General features: G+C 45.9%; 1 protein-coding gene across 1 annotated transcript; it reads left to right on the top strand.

Moving 5' to 3' along the window:
• Positions 1-6,527: 6,527 nt before the first annotated feature.
• On the top strand, positions 6,528-11,239 carry LOC119950625 (lysophosphatidic acid receptor 6). Its single transcript, XM_038773226.1, has 2 exons — positions 6,528-6,629; positions 10,129-11,239. Exon 2 carries the CDS (start codon positions 10,195-10,197, stop codon positions 11,206-11,208), a length of 1,014 nt encoding a protein of 337 aa, XP_038629154.1. The 5' UTR covers positions 6,528-6,629; positions 10,129-10,194; the 3' UTR covers positions 11,209-11,239.
• Positions 11,240-16,788: the final 5,549 nt, after the last annotated feature.

Raw genomic sequence — 16,788 nt, 5'->3', positions numbered from 1 at the left:
GTAAAGGACAACATCCAAAAAAAGCATGTGGATCATTTGAGGAGACAGGGGTCACTTTGATAATGCGTGGGGCAGTCCGCTGCTATTGTATCTGCCAGTAACGTAGCTGTGAGCCAAGGAGCTGAAGAGGTGAGTCAGCCTGAAGAAGGGCCGAATAGGGTTCTAGTGGGAACTGAGGAAGTAAGAGGCACTGCTGCACCCTCGCAAGAAAAAAGCCTGGTTTCTGAGAACCCAACTGAAGCGGTCTCCACTGTTGAGACACAACCTGTTGAGCAACGTCGCTGATAGGAGAAGAGGAAGTTCCCAGACAGACTGAGTTCATAATGAACTGTGTTAAAAATATTTATGGAGTCCCATGATGCAAATGCGGGAGCAGTTGCGTTTTTGCCAGCTCTGGTTCTGGTCATCTTGAAATGCTTTGTGGTATCCTGGTGCACATTTCATTTTTGTCTCTTTTGGGGGATATGTGGCTCGTGCTATGTCCCTGGAGGACCCTGATTGATGTTTTTGAGAAGAGCCAAGATAAATGGTAAAACTCCTTGTTTGATCATGGCAGTCAGAATTGGCTGGTGTGGGGCCCAGCTTGCAGTGACGTTGTTGCAGGTGAGCGGGCTCTCGATTCGGTGTTGCAGTGTGCATCCGGATAATGGCCATTGAAAATGTTGTTCTGGATTAGAATCTCGGCTCTGTGACGCAGGTCGTTAGAGCCCACTTTGAACATTTCTGAGGTATCCTTAGGAGAATGGGCAAGAGAATTCTTGCATTTGAAAGAGCACTTGCCCTGGTATCAGATTCGATGGAGTACAACGTATCTGGTCTTCGAGGATAGGGGTCAGTTGGGTCCCCCAATCACTGGTCCTGTGTTATCCTATTCTCGATGCTCATTGTGAGGGGTTGGAGATCACCGAGAAGTCTTTGCTGATGACACTGACTCCAGTATGAGTACCTTGACGATATTTACGAAGACCATGAAGAAAGCAAAGGTTTGGAGAATGAGCCGGAGCTGGATGAATATGAAACGCCAGTGAAGCTGTTTGGCGGGAGAGATGGCAAACTCAGTGAGGGAGCCTGTGCAGCACTACACCGGTGGTTTGGCGGTGATGAAGAGAGGATGACAAGGGAAACCCAGACTGTGCCGGACACCGAGAAGTGCGAACGCTCTGAGATGGCAAACATAGAGATGGAAAGTAAGATTGCAGTAGCAGATACCTCGGAGGAAAATGATGTAGCTCCAAACAAACTAAAAATAGAAGACATAGTACCCATTCTGGAGAAACTAACTCAGGAGGCATATGGGGAACCATCAACACCATTAAGAAGTTCCGGTAGTGGACTTCACGAGACATGAGGCCATTCCACCACAGGGGGAGATCGAAGAGCAAATGACAGCATCCGTATGCAGTTCCACGGCGACGGATGATATATACATAATAATCCATGACAGGGTTGAACATGACCTGCATCCGTCGGAGGTTCACAATGAGCTATGCATAAAGGACACTTGTAACAGACATATTGTGTAAATTAAAGCACAGTTAAATCAATATATCACATAGATTAAAGCTCAGTTAAATCTGTACGGGCACATGCCACATGTGTTGAAAGATAATGCAAATAATGTTTCTGCACATGACAAAGAATGTTTCTGTATACAAATATTGATATCTCCAAAGGAAGAGGGATGTGGTGATATGTCTGTGAATAATATTGTACGCAGTTAGTAATGACCTCCAACCAGCTGGTGGCATCCAACCTTGGTCACATGATGTGGCAGACTCACCAGTTGGTAGTAAGGCGTACACAAGGACATTGGGTAGTTCCAGGGCAACCTAGTCTGTATAACATTCTGTATACACGTGTAAACTGATAAATCATCATTCTAAGTAACTTATCAGCAGTTCTGTGAGCATCATTGCAACAGCAATGGGCAGCACGGTGGCACAGTGGTTAGCATTGCTGCCTACGGCGCTGAGGACCCGGGTTCGAATCCCGGCCCTGGGTCACTGTCCGTGTGGAGTTTGTACATTCTTCCCGTGTCTGCGTGGGTTTCGCCCCCACAACCCAAAGATGTGCAGGTTAGGTGAATTGGCCACACTAAATTGCCCCTTAATTGGAAAAAATTATTGGGTACTCTAAATTTATTTAAAAACTCAAAAAAAGCATTGCAACAGCAAGACAACAGAACACAACAAGCACGAGGCTAGTGTTGTCTGTTATCCTGTTCTAGCAAAGTCATACTGAGTTGGTTATGTGGGTCAGCAGCTGTTGGCAAATATATCTTGATTATTAAATATCATACTGTCCCCCTCGCCAGCGTCCGAACCGGAGGTGATTGTTTCAATGGACGCAGAAAAAGTGTTTGTTCGGGTCGAGTGAGGGTATTTATTTGAGATTTTAGGGAGGTTTGGTTTCGGGCCAAAGTTTATGGGCGCGATTCTCCCAGAGGGGGAGAAATCGTAAGGCTGGTGTCAAATCCGGGCGGGTTTGACGCCAGCCCCCCCCCTCCCCGACCGGGAACCGATTCTGGTCCCCGGTCGGGGCTAGCATGCCGCCACCGTAAACTCCGGCATCGTGGGCTTAACGAATTTCATTAAGCCCGCTTGCCAGAGTTTGCGCCGGCTGACGCGTCATATGACGTCAGCCGCGCATGCGCGGATTGGAAGACTCCAACCCGCGCGTGCGCGGATGACGTCATCGCGCATTTGCGTGAAACCCGCGCATGCGCGGGCCGGGATGCCCCTCAGCCGCCCCGCGAAGTGATACAGCGGGGCGGCGGAGGGACAAAGAGTGCGCGGGCATCGGACCCGCTGCCCGCGATTGGTGCCCACCGATCGCGGGCCCATGGCACCCTTGGCACGGCCGTGGTACTGCCGTGCCAATCGGTGCCATGGTTTTAAAAATCGGCACTTTACGGCCGTTTTTACGAACGGCCAGACCAAGTATGTTTGCCGTTCGTAAAAACAGCCGTAAAGGGCTGGGAACTCGGCCCATCGGACAGCTGAGAATCGCTGCTGGCCGTAAAAAAACGGCGGCAGCGATTCGTATCGGGGGTCGGGCGTGGGGGGGGGAGAATAGCGGGAGGGCGTCGGACTAGCATGGCCGTAAAATTGTACGACCCCCGCTATTCTCCGCACCGTCGTGAGTGCGGAGAATTGCGCCCTATATCTTGGATTTGTTTGTTGTAGAGGGCTCCCCTCTACAACAGTATTTGCACAAATGACTTGAGCTCAGATTACTTTCAGCTGTGTAGGAGGACAAGGCAGGTTTGTCCATTGTCTCCACTTCTGGTTGCCTTGGCAATCAAACCACTGGCCATAGCGTTGATATCTTCCACTGGGTGGAGGGGAGTAAAGTGGGGAAGGAAGGAGCATAGGGTGTCCTTGTATGCAGATGATCTGCTTCTTGATTTCACAGACCCAATTTCCACCATGGACGAGATAATGAAGTTACTTTGGAGTTTTGGCTCCTTCTCGGATGTAAGTTAAATTTGGACAAGAGCGGATACTTTCCGGTGAATCCCCTGGGGAGGGTAGCCGACCTGTGGATGTTGCCTTTTCACTTTCCAGATCTAGCTTTTGTTACCTGGGAATCTGGGAATCCGGTTGGCTCACAATTGGGCTTCACTTTATAAACTAAATGATACTAATCTGGTGAGTGGGGTGAGAACTGATTTGCAGAGGCCCATCCCCTTCCATTTTCCTCGGCAAAATTTACCTCAGATTTGGTAGTGGTGTCCATGCTGAAGATTTTGAGGCAATTTAGGCAACATTTGAAGCTCAGCCCCATGTCGTTGTCAGCCTCTATCTGCAGGAATCATCTTTTTGCACCAGCGGGGTCGGACTCAAAGTTCAAGTCCTGGGGGAGGGAGGGGCTGGAGAGGTTTGGAGACCTGTTTGTGGAGGGCAGGTTTGCCGGATTTTAGGAGCTGATGGATAAATTCCTACTCCAGAGGTCTAATTTGTTTAGGTATTATCAGGTGCGGGATATTGTGCGGAAGGAGACCTCTTCTTTTCCCTTGGTGCCTTCGCCCTACCTTCTGAATAAGATCTTATCTCTGGCCGAGATGGGTGAGGGAAAGATTTTGGAAATTTATGGACAGATCCTGTTGACGGAGCAGGCTCCGTTGAGGAAAGTGGGACGGAGAGGGGGGTCTGGTTTTTGAGGGAGGGGTGTGGAGTGAGACTCTTCACAGGGGTCAACTCCACCTCCTCCTGTGCTAGACTCAGCTTGATTCAAGGTGGTGCACAGGGCGCATCTGACCAAGGCGAAGATGAGTGTTTTTTTCTCGGGGATGGACGATAGGTGTGAGCGATGTTCCCGAGGTCCGGCAAATCACATCTATATGTTCTGAGCCGGTCCTAAACTTGTAAGCCTCTGGGTTGCCTTCTTTATCACCATGTCAGGGATTCTTGAGATTGAGCTGAAGCCTTGTCCGCTGGTGGCCATTTTTGGGGTTTCACTGGTGCTACAGAGGGGGGTGAAGGCGGATGTCCTCGCCAGATAGCCGATATGTTCGATAGCCCGGACGCGAGTTCTGCTGGAGTGGAGTTTACTCCACTCAATGCCTCAGCCTGGTTGGGAGACCTAATGGAGTTCCTATACTTAAGAGAAGGACAAGTACACCATTAGAGGGTTGGGAGAAGGGTTCTACTCGAGATGGCAGCCATTAATTTCCTTTTTCAGAGAGCTGGTCACTGTCAACTCCTGGGGAGGGTTATTAGTCTATGTTTAATTATAGGTGGGTGGGAGGGGGTCTGTGAGGTTGTTAATTTTTGAAGGTGATATTCATGTACTGTACCTGTCTGTATTTGTTGATTAGTGTGGATATATTTTGTAATAATGAAAAATTAATTTTGCAATAAAAAAATAATTTTGCAATAAAAAAATATATTTTTAAAAAGTTATGTCTAATGATTGTATTGAGCCAGTTATAATGTTCTCCTATCGCCCTCTGTATTCATGTACGTTGAGCTGTTTTTTCCTTGCTTACCGTGACTTCTCATATTTCTAATTTTGTTAAGTTGTTTGCTAAATGAGATCTTAATAAATATACTTTAAAAAAATATATTTATTATTGATGTGCCAGGCAGCATGCTAGCGCATTGGGTTAGCCCTGCAGCCTCAAGGCGCCGCGGTCCCAGGTTCAATCCCAGCTCCAAGGTCCCAGGTTCAATCCCGGCTCTGGGTCACTGTCCGTGTGGAGTTTGCACATTCTCCCCGTGTTTGCGTGGGTTTCACCCCCACAACACAAAAGATGTGTAGGGTAGGTGGATTGGCCACGTTAAATTGGCCCTTAATTGGAAAAAATACATTGGGTACACTAAATTTATTTTAAAAAATGATTGACGTTGCCTTGTATATTTAAAAATAATAAATAAATTTAGAGTACCCAATTATTTTCTTTTTCCAATTAAGGGACAGTTTAGCATGGCCAATCCACCTAGCCTGCACATCTTTGGGTTGTGGGAGTGAAACCCACGCAGACACGGGGAGAATGTGCAAACTCCACATGGACAGTGAACCAGGGCGGGAAGTGAACCCGGGTCCCCAGCGCCGTGAGGCAGCAGTGCTAACCACTGCGCCACCGTGCCGCCCGACGTTGCCTTGTAAATAGTTCAACTTGTTATAGTTTGCTGTTGTAAGGGACTAAGGGAGGAGGGAGGTCGTAGCGGGCCCCTTGAAGAGGCGAGGTTTTGAAAGGTCATGTGACCGATCGGCCAGTCGGGCCATAGCGTGCAGATCCAGCGGGTGAGCACGGGCTTTCCCTGGCTGAACCGATCCTGGAGCTGTAGAAGTCAGTATCACATTTTAGCACTCTGTATATAGTTCTAATAAATAGTTTGTGTCATTCAAACCTGGTGGTCACCAATCACTCAGATATCGGCCATCTCCTGCAATCTCGAATGGTTTGTGTTGTATGGGTTTACCCACTCATTCTCAGGCAGTCCAATAATTCAGAATGGAAATTCAGAGCACCATTGGTTCTGTGATGGCTTTCAAGGAATTACCAATAGCACAACTGAAGGTCAGTCATTTCTACACTCAAAAGAGATAAAACTTAACACCATCTTACCTGTTCTCATGGAAGCAATATTGCAAATTCCTAGGACTTGAATCCATAATAAACTATTGGGATTGTCACTATCACAGTTTAAAATAATTCAGATACTCCCAACATATAAAACACGAAACAGGTTTTAATTAAAATTGTGAAAATTGAGTTTGATTTAACAATAAACAATTTATTTGCTGAATCGGAAATTACTTTTATCAAACAGAGTGGGTTGCTGCGACCCAAGAACTACTTTGATTTGTCTGTTGGAAACACAGAAAGGAAGTGAAGGTTTCAAAGACATCCTTTAGGTTGTCGGACGATCTGTGCTTTGCATCTCAGTCACCACTGCAAGGCAGTCTGCTTCATGTCCTTACCATTTGCAGAGGAAGTTGCCTGAGTCTTAAACCCATTTGCCACTTTCGTAATGTGTGGGGTGGAGTTAGCATCCGAAAAGTGAAGTGAATGTATTTTGGGAGCCGCATTCAGCGAACTGCACAGGATCCTGATTTCAAAAACCCTTTCAACCACTGAGAGCCGGGCCGATTCATAGCCGCCAAAGTGTTAGCCAGACTCGGTGAGTGTTGTATGATATATTATATATTCTGCTATTATTCCGCTAGTTTATCAATAGAACTGATATCCAGAAAATGACAACGTCCATGTTCTTCTCAGCTGAGAATAACATTTAAAGCAAATGAAAGAGATAAAATGAAACTATTGCGATTGATACTCTTGCCAATATTATAAACTTTACTAATTAAATCCATGTGTTTGTGAATCCTTTGACACTTCACAGTTTACAGTGGGCCCACAGTGGGCCTGTCATGGTAGCACAGTGATTAGCACAGTTGCTTCATAGCTCCAGGATCCCAGGTTCGATTCCTGACTTGGGTCTGTGCGGAATCTGCACATTCTCCCCATGTCTGAGTGGGTCTCCTCCGGGTGTTCCGGTTTCCTCCCCCAAGTCCCGAAAGACGTGATGTTAGGTGAATTGGATATTCTGAATTCTCCCTCAATATACCTGAACAGGCGCCGGAGTGTGGTGACTAGGGGATTTTCACAGCAACTTCATTGCCGTGTTAATGTAAACCTACTTGTGATAATAAAGATTATTATTAAAGACTATTTTTTTTAAACAAGGTTTTTAATGTAACAGTGACAATAATTATAGGAATAAACCTCTTATCATGTGGAGAAGTTCCTTATTCTATTTACTTGTTGAAGATATATTAATCATTCTATATAAGCAATAACAATGAATTTCAATCAAGGTCAAATGCGAGTTGGTTAGTGGCTTCTTTATTGTTTTGAGCTGGAACAAACCTACAGGTTTTGCAGATTAAATAAAGAGGTTTATGTTCTGTGAAGGGTGCTACAACTAACAGCACTGTAAAACATGTAAGTAAATATCCATCTGTACAGATTGTTTCCGTGTATTGCAGACCCAAAGGTGTGATGTTGGATTGGAATCGATATGTGGTTCAGACTCATTCCGGTTATCAGAGTGAACCCTGGGAGTCAGCATCTCACCCTTTCTCTCATTCCTTTTAACAAGTAAATTATTCAACTAAACAACCAAATTCACCACAGTGACAGCAATGTGGAAGTCAACTTTCACTTCCGAAGCAGCATCAGAGAGCAGGAAAGTCCGAAGTCACCCCTCATTAGACTCTTTTTTTAAAAAATAATTTTTATTGAAAAATTTTGAATTTATACAACAATAACTCACCATAGTAAAATACCAAAAATAACAATAATATTAGCAATCATAAACATTCGCCCCACCTCCATGAACAACACAGCATTTTAACAACAACGCAAATTAACACAATATAAAGTTACAGAATAGAAACTACAATAAGGAACACCCCCCCCACCCCCACCCCGGGTTGCTGCTGCTATTGACCAAGATACCCATCTTTGAGCCAGGAAGTCCAGAAAAGGCTGCCATAGTTTATAGAACCCTTGTATTGATCCTCTCAGGGCAACTTTGACCCTTTCCAATTTTATAAATCCCGCCATGTCACTGATCCAGGTCTCCACACTTGGGGGCCTCACATCCTTCCACTGTCCCCTCATTAGACTCTTAAAGGCAACATTCTGGATGCCTTACTCAGAGACATCCAGTGAAAATACTGTTTATATTGCTCAGCAACAAAAATTGGATCAATCTCTATCATTTAAATCCAAATCCTACATTTGCTTCAATCAGAGAATTTACAGTGCAGAAGGAGGCCATTCGGCCCATCGAGTCTGCACCGGCCCTTGGAAAGAGCACCCTATTTAAGTCCACGATTCCACCCTATCCCCATAACCCAGTAAACCCACCTAACCTTTTGGACACTAAGGGACAATCTAGCATGTCGAATCCACCTAACCTACACATCTTTGGACTGTGGGAGGAAACCGGAGCACCCGAAGGAAACCCACACAGACATGGGGAGAAAGTTCAAACTCCACACAATCACCAAGGGCCGGAATTGAACCTGGGATCCAGGGGCTGTGAGGCAGCAGAGCTAACCATGTGCCACTGTGCCCACGTGTCAGTCAGGCACTTACATTCACCGAAGCAGAATGAGAGCTCACACCTCCCTCCAGTGGGCAGCAAAGCCAACTGGCTAGGAGGCCTTGCTTCAAGAGTTAGGGAGACAGCTAGGGGTATGAAAAACTTCAGAAAGCAATTTAGCCCACTGATTAACTGCAGCAGCAGGGAAATCCAGACTTGTAACTTGTAATTGCCCCTGGATTCTCAGGACATGATACAACTCCCATACTCGTACAGTATCATAACAAGCATGCCGCTTTGTAGGTCGTGTTTGTTGTGACTGCCTCCATTTGTTTTGGGAATGAACTCTAAAGTGTTCACTCTTCTCCATATTTGTGGTCAGGGGTAGTCCCGACTAGCTGACCATTAAAGATTTCATGACATTAATCTTGAAGAAGAAGCACAGGGAAGTTCTCCCCACCATGTCCTGGCTCAGAGTTATTCCTCAATTGACATTGTGGTCATTATCAGTGCTTTTTTTGCAGGAACTTGCTGTGGGAATTTTGGCTCATTACACCAGTGACTGCACAGTAGTGGCTGCAAAATGATGTGACAAGACCTGAGTTTGTGCAAGTCACGATATAAATGCTTCCTTCGAGAATAAACAGCCAACTGCTTCCTCCTCATACGCTACCTTTTCACGCAAAGCACATACATTGGGCTGAATTCTCCGCCGTCGGGATGCACCGTTTTGCCGGCAGCCCAACGTCATGGGGCTGCCTCACAATGGGAAACCCCATTGACCAGCCGGCGAAACGGAGAATCCCGACGGCGGGCTGAACCAGAAGTCTGGCACGGCAGGACAGAGAAACCCGCCCAGAGTGTCTACCGAATCCATAAATGTATGTTGTTTCTTGACACGAGTGTTGCCAACCCTCCAGGGTTAGCCTGGCGTCTCCAGAAATTGAAGACCAATCTCCGGGACACTGTGCGACTCTGGAGAAAAATCATTGGAACGTGAGCCAAGTTTGAAAACATTTTTTTGAACGTTTCTGTTTACACGAAATACAAGCATTATCCAATTGGGTGATGAGTCCTTTTGCTTCCTAATTGGCGAAGGAAGGCAGTGTGTCACAAGGACGGACGTGTTGGCCAACGAACGGCTGGAGAGTGGGGGGAAATCGTGTGACGAATCACAGAATCTGTACAGGCCAGAAGGAGGCCATTCAGCCCATCCAGTCTCACCAACCCTTAAAAAGAACACCCTACCTAGGCCCACTCCCCACCCGTAACCCAGTAACGCCACCTAATCTTTTGGACATCAAGGGACAATTTAGCATGGCCAATCCATCCAACGTGCACATCTTTGGACTCCCAAAGCTCCAGGAATACAGTTAATCGCAGTTGACACCCTGTCACCCTTCCCAAAATTCCTGCTGGTGTCACTGTTTCTAAGAATGAGGACCTTTCTCAGTTGTTTTCTGTACGATGAACCCTGGGTGAAAAAGATTGCTGAATAAAAACACTGGCTGTGATTCTTGTAGATAACAGTTCCTTTGGTAACATTTTAATTTTTTTATGTGTCCAGATCGCCTTCAAACCCACGCCATCGATCGTAGACGGAGTCAGAGGTCAACTGACGTGAGGCTCAAACATGACCAACTCCTCACAAGAGCCTTCCTCAGATGCAAGCTGTACTCTTGAAGCTAATTTCCAGTACTATTTATTCCCAGTGGTCTACAGCACTGTGTTCATTCTGGGCTTGATTGGAAATGTTTTGGCTTTGTGCTTAATGACCAAGGAAATGAAGAAAGCCTCTCCGTCCTATGTGTACATTACAAACCTGGTTGTCGTAGACCTCATTTACATTTGTACCTTGCCCTTCCGAATCCACTATCACACAAGAAAAAACGACTGGCCCTTTGGGGACGTAGCGTGCCGGATCACGGGGACCCTGTATTTTGCCAATGTATACATCAGCATCGCCTTTCTCAGCCTCATTTGTCTGGACCGTTACATCGCAGTAGTCCACCCAAGGAAATACATCAGGATGAAAAACACGCACTTCTCGAAGTTCATCGCGGTTCTGGTCTGGGTGCTGTCCATGGCCATCATGCTTCCCCTGGTCTTCAGCGGGACACTCAACAACATCTCCAAAAACAACACAACCGCTTGCTTCGAGAACTTTGACCCCGACACCTGGAACAAGAGGATGGCAGCCTACAACGTTGTGGTGCTGGTGTTCGGTTTCTCCATCCCGTTCACAGTCATCGTCATATTTTACCCTTTGGCAGCCAAGAAAATAGCCCAGCTTAAATGCAGCGCCGCCTGTGAAAAGGCTCTGACTATGATCAGAGTCATTTTGGTGATCTCGGTGGTCTGTTTTGTCCCTTATCACGTCACCCATTTTTTCTATTTCCTCACTCGCCTGAACGTTATTCAGAACTGTGCTTTTGCCAGATTCCTCTACAAGTTCAGGCGGATTACCATGGCCTTAACCAGCCTCAACAGCGCCCTAGACCCTCTGATATACTATTTTGCAACCGCCCATTTTAAGTTGAGTTTCAATCGAAAGAAGAGATCCATTCGGCAGGTTTTGACTTTCCACAGAGAAAGGAAATCAGTTCAGCGGGTTTGCACCCTGACTTGGCAGAAAACGGAAATCTGATACCGCCGGCCATGTGCATTGACTCAGTAGCTCAGGATCTGAATAAATGCTGGTTCTGAGACTGCCTTGGCTGGGTTTTGAAGTCAAAGTGACAGTTTATCGCTTTCCTATCTCAGCGCCGTGGTCAGGAATATGGGAAGAGGAGGCGGCCAATTAGTCCCTCGAGCCTGTTCTGCCAATCAGTGAGAACACAGTGGATCTGTGACTTTAATCCATAGACCCACCATTGCTGCCTGACGCTTGGTTAAGGAAATTCCACCAATCTCTGACTTAAAGTGAATAATTTCTCTGGCATCAGTTACCGTTTGTGAAATAGGTTTCCAAATTCCACCCTCTCGTGTGTTGAAATGTCTCCTAATTTCACACCTAAAAGGTCTTGCACTAATCACTTGGCCACGCGGCACGATGGCACAGTGGTTAGGATGGCTGCCCTCACAGCGTCAGAGACCTGGGTTCGATTCCTGCCTTGGGCAACTATCTGGGTGGTTGCACATTCTCCCTGTGTCTGTGTGGGTTTTTTCCCACACAAAGATGTGCAGGTCAGCTGGATTGTCCATGCTAAATTGTCTCCATAAGGTTACAGGGACAGGGTGGGGGAATGGGCCTAGGTAGGGTGCTCTTTCAGAGGGCAGGTGCAGACTCAATGGGTCGAATGGCCTCATTCCGCACTGTAAGGACTCTATGATTCTATGTTGCCTAGTCCTCTATTCCCAACTACTGGAAACAATTTCTCTCCATTCCCCATCCTTAAGACCTTGAGCCCCTGAAGCCATGGATTGGCAGTCAGTAGGTGGTAGGAGGTCTGTGACCTGGTCACTGGTTCCCAGCGCAATGTTTGAGTCTTTCCTGCCACTTGCAGCAACCACTGTGTGTCATATCTTAATCTCCACAGCAACCACTGTGTGTCATATCTTAATCTCCACTGCAGCTTTCACACTGGCTATCCCAGCTCGCTCAAAAAAAAAGGTAAAAATATGTTAAAAATAACTTACGCTGAAGTTTAATTACATGTGACTACGTTTCATAGCTTAGTTAATTTTACTTCATTAAATTAATAGTTCCACTGGTTGCTTATATTCATTAAGGCTAATTACTATTTTCAATAAAATGGGTAGAATTGAGTATCTATTGCCCAAAAGGTTCACTGGGGTATTGATGGATCTCTGTGTCTATTTGGAACCCTGGATATGCGTTATCCCTTCTTAGTTCCCAAATAATAGAAATTCAGGCTGTGTTTTTTGGCAAAGTTTCGTTGAACTTTATTGCCAGCTTTAGTGTCCACTAGTAAATTTTTGCTTACAATGCAAACTTAGGTCAGATTGATTGTCTTTAGAGAATACAGTGGTTGAGTTTAAAATACAACTCGTTGTAATTCTTCAAATCATAATGCACAGTACAAAATTACGGATTGATTTAAACAAAAGAAAAATGGCAATAGCAAAGGCAGCAGCAAGACATAGGTTTAAGAAAGTGACAGATTGATTCCAGAATGGATTTTGCCATCCTGACAAGTGATTTTTAAGAAGATCATTATCTTAAAGTTTTGCCTTCTTTACAGCTGTGATTGGCTTCAATTAATTTATAATTCACTCAATTCGACTAAACTGTCTGTCTGTCAATTTAAGAGATAAATATTTTGGTGTAATTTTCCATACACTGGCTTGCCAATTGTGCCTCTAACATTAATTAGATTAACAGTTTTCGAAAAATCATTATGACTCTGACTGACTGTTACCATGGAAACGCAACTGTCGAGGCCTGGGAAGACAGCTGCATACAATGGAATCTTTTGTCACTGGGCTTGGTCTCTGGCCAGTCTCGAGCAACTTGCAAAATGTGAAAATTTGAGTCTTTTCTGATTAGTTCCCAGCTAGTTGGCTTTCCTTCACTCTCATGGTTAATATGATTTAGTCAATTACTCTTAATGATTTCTCGGTTAAACCTTTTATCTACCTCATCTGTAGCTAACCAGAAAGGCTGATTTCTATCAGGTATATAGAAAGCAACTGTTTCCTATGATGGGGTGTCCACAACAAAGAGATATGACCTTAAAATTGAAGTCAAGCTATGCATGTCAGGAAGTACGTCTTCACACACAGTAGCAGAAGTCAGCAACCCCCTCTCCCCAAGCCATGCAGGAAAAGCTGTTAGGAAGTGCTGGAAATCTGAAATAAAAACAGACAGTGCTGCACTCAGCTGAAATCGCCACAGGTACCGTCTGAGCACTTCCAACATTCCATGTTTCAGTTCTGAAATGTATTTTGTTATTGCTTCTGGTCTCAGTTTCCCCTTCATGCCTGCGATAGCTGCAGCGTGCAGAGCAATGGTTAGCGAGCTGTCTGTAAGGGATATATATATATATATATATATTCTCCAACCGCCTCCAAAAATATTACCAGACTCTGCAAATACACAGAGAAGGGTTGGACGAAATAGAGTCATCGGAGGGGCTTGTGGAGCATAGACCTGGTGGATTGCATAACCTGTGTCTGTTGTGTAAAGGTTACACAAATATGGGCAGATTCTGGAGAGTCTGCAAATAGTAACTCGTGGTTGCTGAACTCTACATATAATAACAAATTCCATTGAATCCCCTGCAAATAGTAAAAGATTTGAAGGACCCCCCCCCCCCCCCCCCCCCAACCCCAACAACTCAGCTGCAAAATTAACTGGTTCCATTACACCCTATGCAAATATTAATACAACGCTGGTGATACTTTGCAAATATTAACAGTTTGAAAATCTTAACACATGCCCATCTACAAATATCAGCACACTCCGAGAGACCATCTATCCCAGTTAAGGGGCAACGTAGGCTAGTGAGTTGGCCTCCTTCATCTCAGTGGGCAGCAAGATTGAAATCAGGCATGTTCACTAACCATGACCCCCATGAATAAGATTAAATACATTTAATACACGCTGAATATTTCATATTGAGTTACAGGAAATGCTTCATCACTTATATATTAATAGAACTGTCATCCTCTTCAAATGGTAAAAGAGACATATTTACACTTCGGATGGGTGGCACAGTGGCGCATTGGTTAGCACTGCTGCCGCACAGCGCCAAGGACCCGGGTTCAATCCCGGCCCTGGGTCAGTGTGTGTGGAGTTTGCACATTCTCCCCTTGTCTGCGTAGGTTTCACCCCCGCAACCCAAAGATGTGCAGGAGAGCTGGATTGGCCAAGCTAAATTGCCCCTTAATTGGAAAAAGTAAATTGGGTACTTTACATTTATATTAAAAAGACACAAATAAATATTTACACTTTGGACACAGAGGGAGTGCACGGCTCTCACAGTCAATGTTGTGAGCAATTAGCACGCACCTCACTTCACGCGCCCTTGTTTTACATGCGAATCACATCAGTCATACCGGTAGGAAAAAAATCTATGTGGACGGAAATCAACGGGATGTGGCGGCCCAGCGCTCGGGCAGCGGTCAACAAAATGTCTCCTGGGCCCCACTCAGAACTACAATGGGCTGCATGTGGGCCCCGGCCCATGGGCTGCCCACACTGTTCCACCTTCATTTTGAATGCCAGTGCTGGCTAGCTAAAAGAATGCAATGCCTTTGCTGCAAAAAAGCATTTCTTCTATGTCTGTGGCTACAGAAATAAGAAGTTACTAAATTAAAAATGTTGATGGTGGATGGATAGTAATTTGATCATGTGTGTGGAGTCCCCATGATGTTTGGAGCCCTATTTGAAAGCCTATTGAGGACAGATTTTAAATGCGCCAAGAGATTTAGGGCGTGATTTGCCCGACTTGGTGGCGTGACGAGGCCGTTGAATCTCGTGAGAGGTCTCTTGTGCGATTTGCGACACTTGAGACATCTGGCGAGATTCAACTAACCTTGTGAGATGTCGCGATCTGGATTTGGCCCACGCTGGGTGTGATCCTGGTCAGCATATTTGAATGAGCCATTAAATTAGGTTCATTTAAATATGCATGTGCTGTATTCTCCCAGCGCCCAGGAACTAATAACCTCCCCATCGTGACGTCAACCAGGTGCCGTTTAGTACTGGCCCACACAAACGTGGACCAGGCCCCTGGGGTCTCCTAGTACATTGGAGACCTCTGGGTGGTCGGGAACCCTGGCTCTCCCTCTGGCACCATGGCACTTCCATCCTGCCACTGCCAAGGTGCCTAGGCCGCACTGCTTTCAAAATGACGGCCTGATCTCTGAGGAGCCAGTCTCGCCGGCGAGTTCAACTCCCCACTGCTGAAAATATTTCCACGGGTGCGATTCTCTGAATAATGTCTAAGTTCATTTGTGGAGGGCTTTTCAGGGAGATTCCTGCCGGCTCTGCCGATGAGTTCCCCACCGCTATTCAATTTTTTTGGCCCTGGGAAGTTTCTCACCGGTTTAGCCCTCACTTAGAATTTCTTTCAGCACTGGGGACCTGAACTCCGAGGTCGGGCCGCCATTTTGAAAAGGTGCCCCGATCTCTAAGTGAGCTAGTGGGTCTCCCACACCCCTGGGAAATGTCACCCTCCACACACACGGGCACTACCCCACAACCCCCCCCAAGTGAGGACACCCCATTATGGGGTGGGTCTATCGGGGTTCCCTTCCTCAGGCACCCCCCCCCCCCCCCAGCCCCACGCTTCCAGGACCTCCACCTAACTTGCACATCTTTGGACTGTGGGAGGAATCCGGAGCACCTGGAGATTTGGGAGGTCTTTTTTCAGCATCATGTCGGTATTCCTGAAGGCTGCCTTAAAACCCTGTCCGTTAGTTGCTGTATTTGGGGTGTTGGACCAGCCAGAATGGAGGGCGACGGTGGGCGCATTGGCATCACTGTTGGCCCGGCGACGGATATTGTTGAGCTGCAGGTAGGCAATGCCACCCAGTGCCGCAGAGGTGATTTAATGGAACTCCTGTATCTCAAGGTCAAGTGAGGGGGGGGCGAACGAGGGTTCTATCGTAGATGGCAGCTGTTTATTTTTCACTTTAAAGAGCTGGTCACTGTTAGCTGTTAGTGGGGAGGGGGGAGATTGTTGTTTTGGGTTATATTTCTGCTTTTGGGGTTCATATTACTGTTTTGCTTGTAAGTTTTGATGTGTGTGTTATTTTGCTGTTGTATTGCAAAGTTTTTAAATGATTAAAATATTTTCAAATAAAAAGGGACTGTGAGTTAATGAGATAATTGTATCTTAAGATGTACTTTGTAATCCGTACTTTGTAATCCGTGTTAATCTTAAAATTGGTGGGTAATTGTTAAGCTGAGGAGGGGGTGGGGGGGGGGGGGGGGGGGGGAGGGGTGGACTCTGTTCCTCTAAGTTTTTTTTAAAAGTAAAAGTTACAATCTTTTGAGCCAGGGTTCCATTTTGGGACCTTCCCGTCCAGTTTTTACACCAACTGGGATTGTAACACAAGCCTCTGTCCTGCTCCTACGGCCACAATGGATGTATGGCTGGTCCAGTTACATCTCAAGTAATAATGGATTTGAATATATTAGCTTTGCATTGGAGGGTACAGATATCCAGCAGATGGCAATGCTTACAAAAGTCAACCGGTTCATCTCTGCTTAGCAGACAATGTCATAAAGCAACACAAAATAAAAAATCCAAACATC

This window comes from Scyliorhinus canicula, chromosome 16, assembly GCF_902713615.1.
Source record: "Scyliorhinus canicula chromosome 16, sScyCan1.1, whole genome shotgun sequence".
In the NCBI taxonomy this organism is placed as follows: domain Eukaryota; kingdom Metazoa; phylum Chordata; class Chondrichthyes; order Carcharhiniformes; family Scyliorhinidae; genus Scyliorhinus; species Scyliorhinus canicula.
Note: the sequence above shows the minus strand (reverse complement) of the source record. Positions and strands in the feature narration are given on the sequence as shown.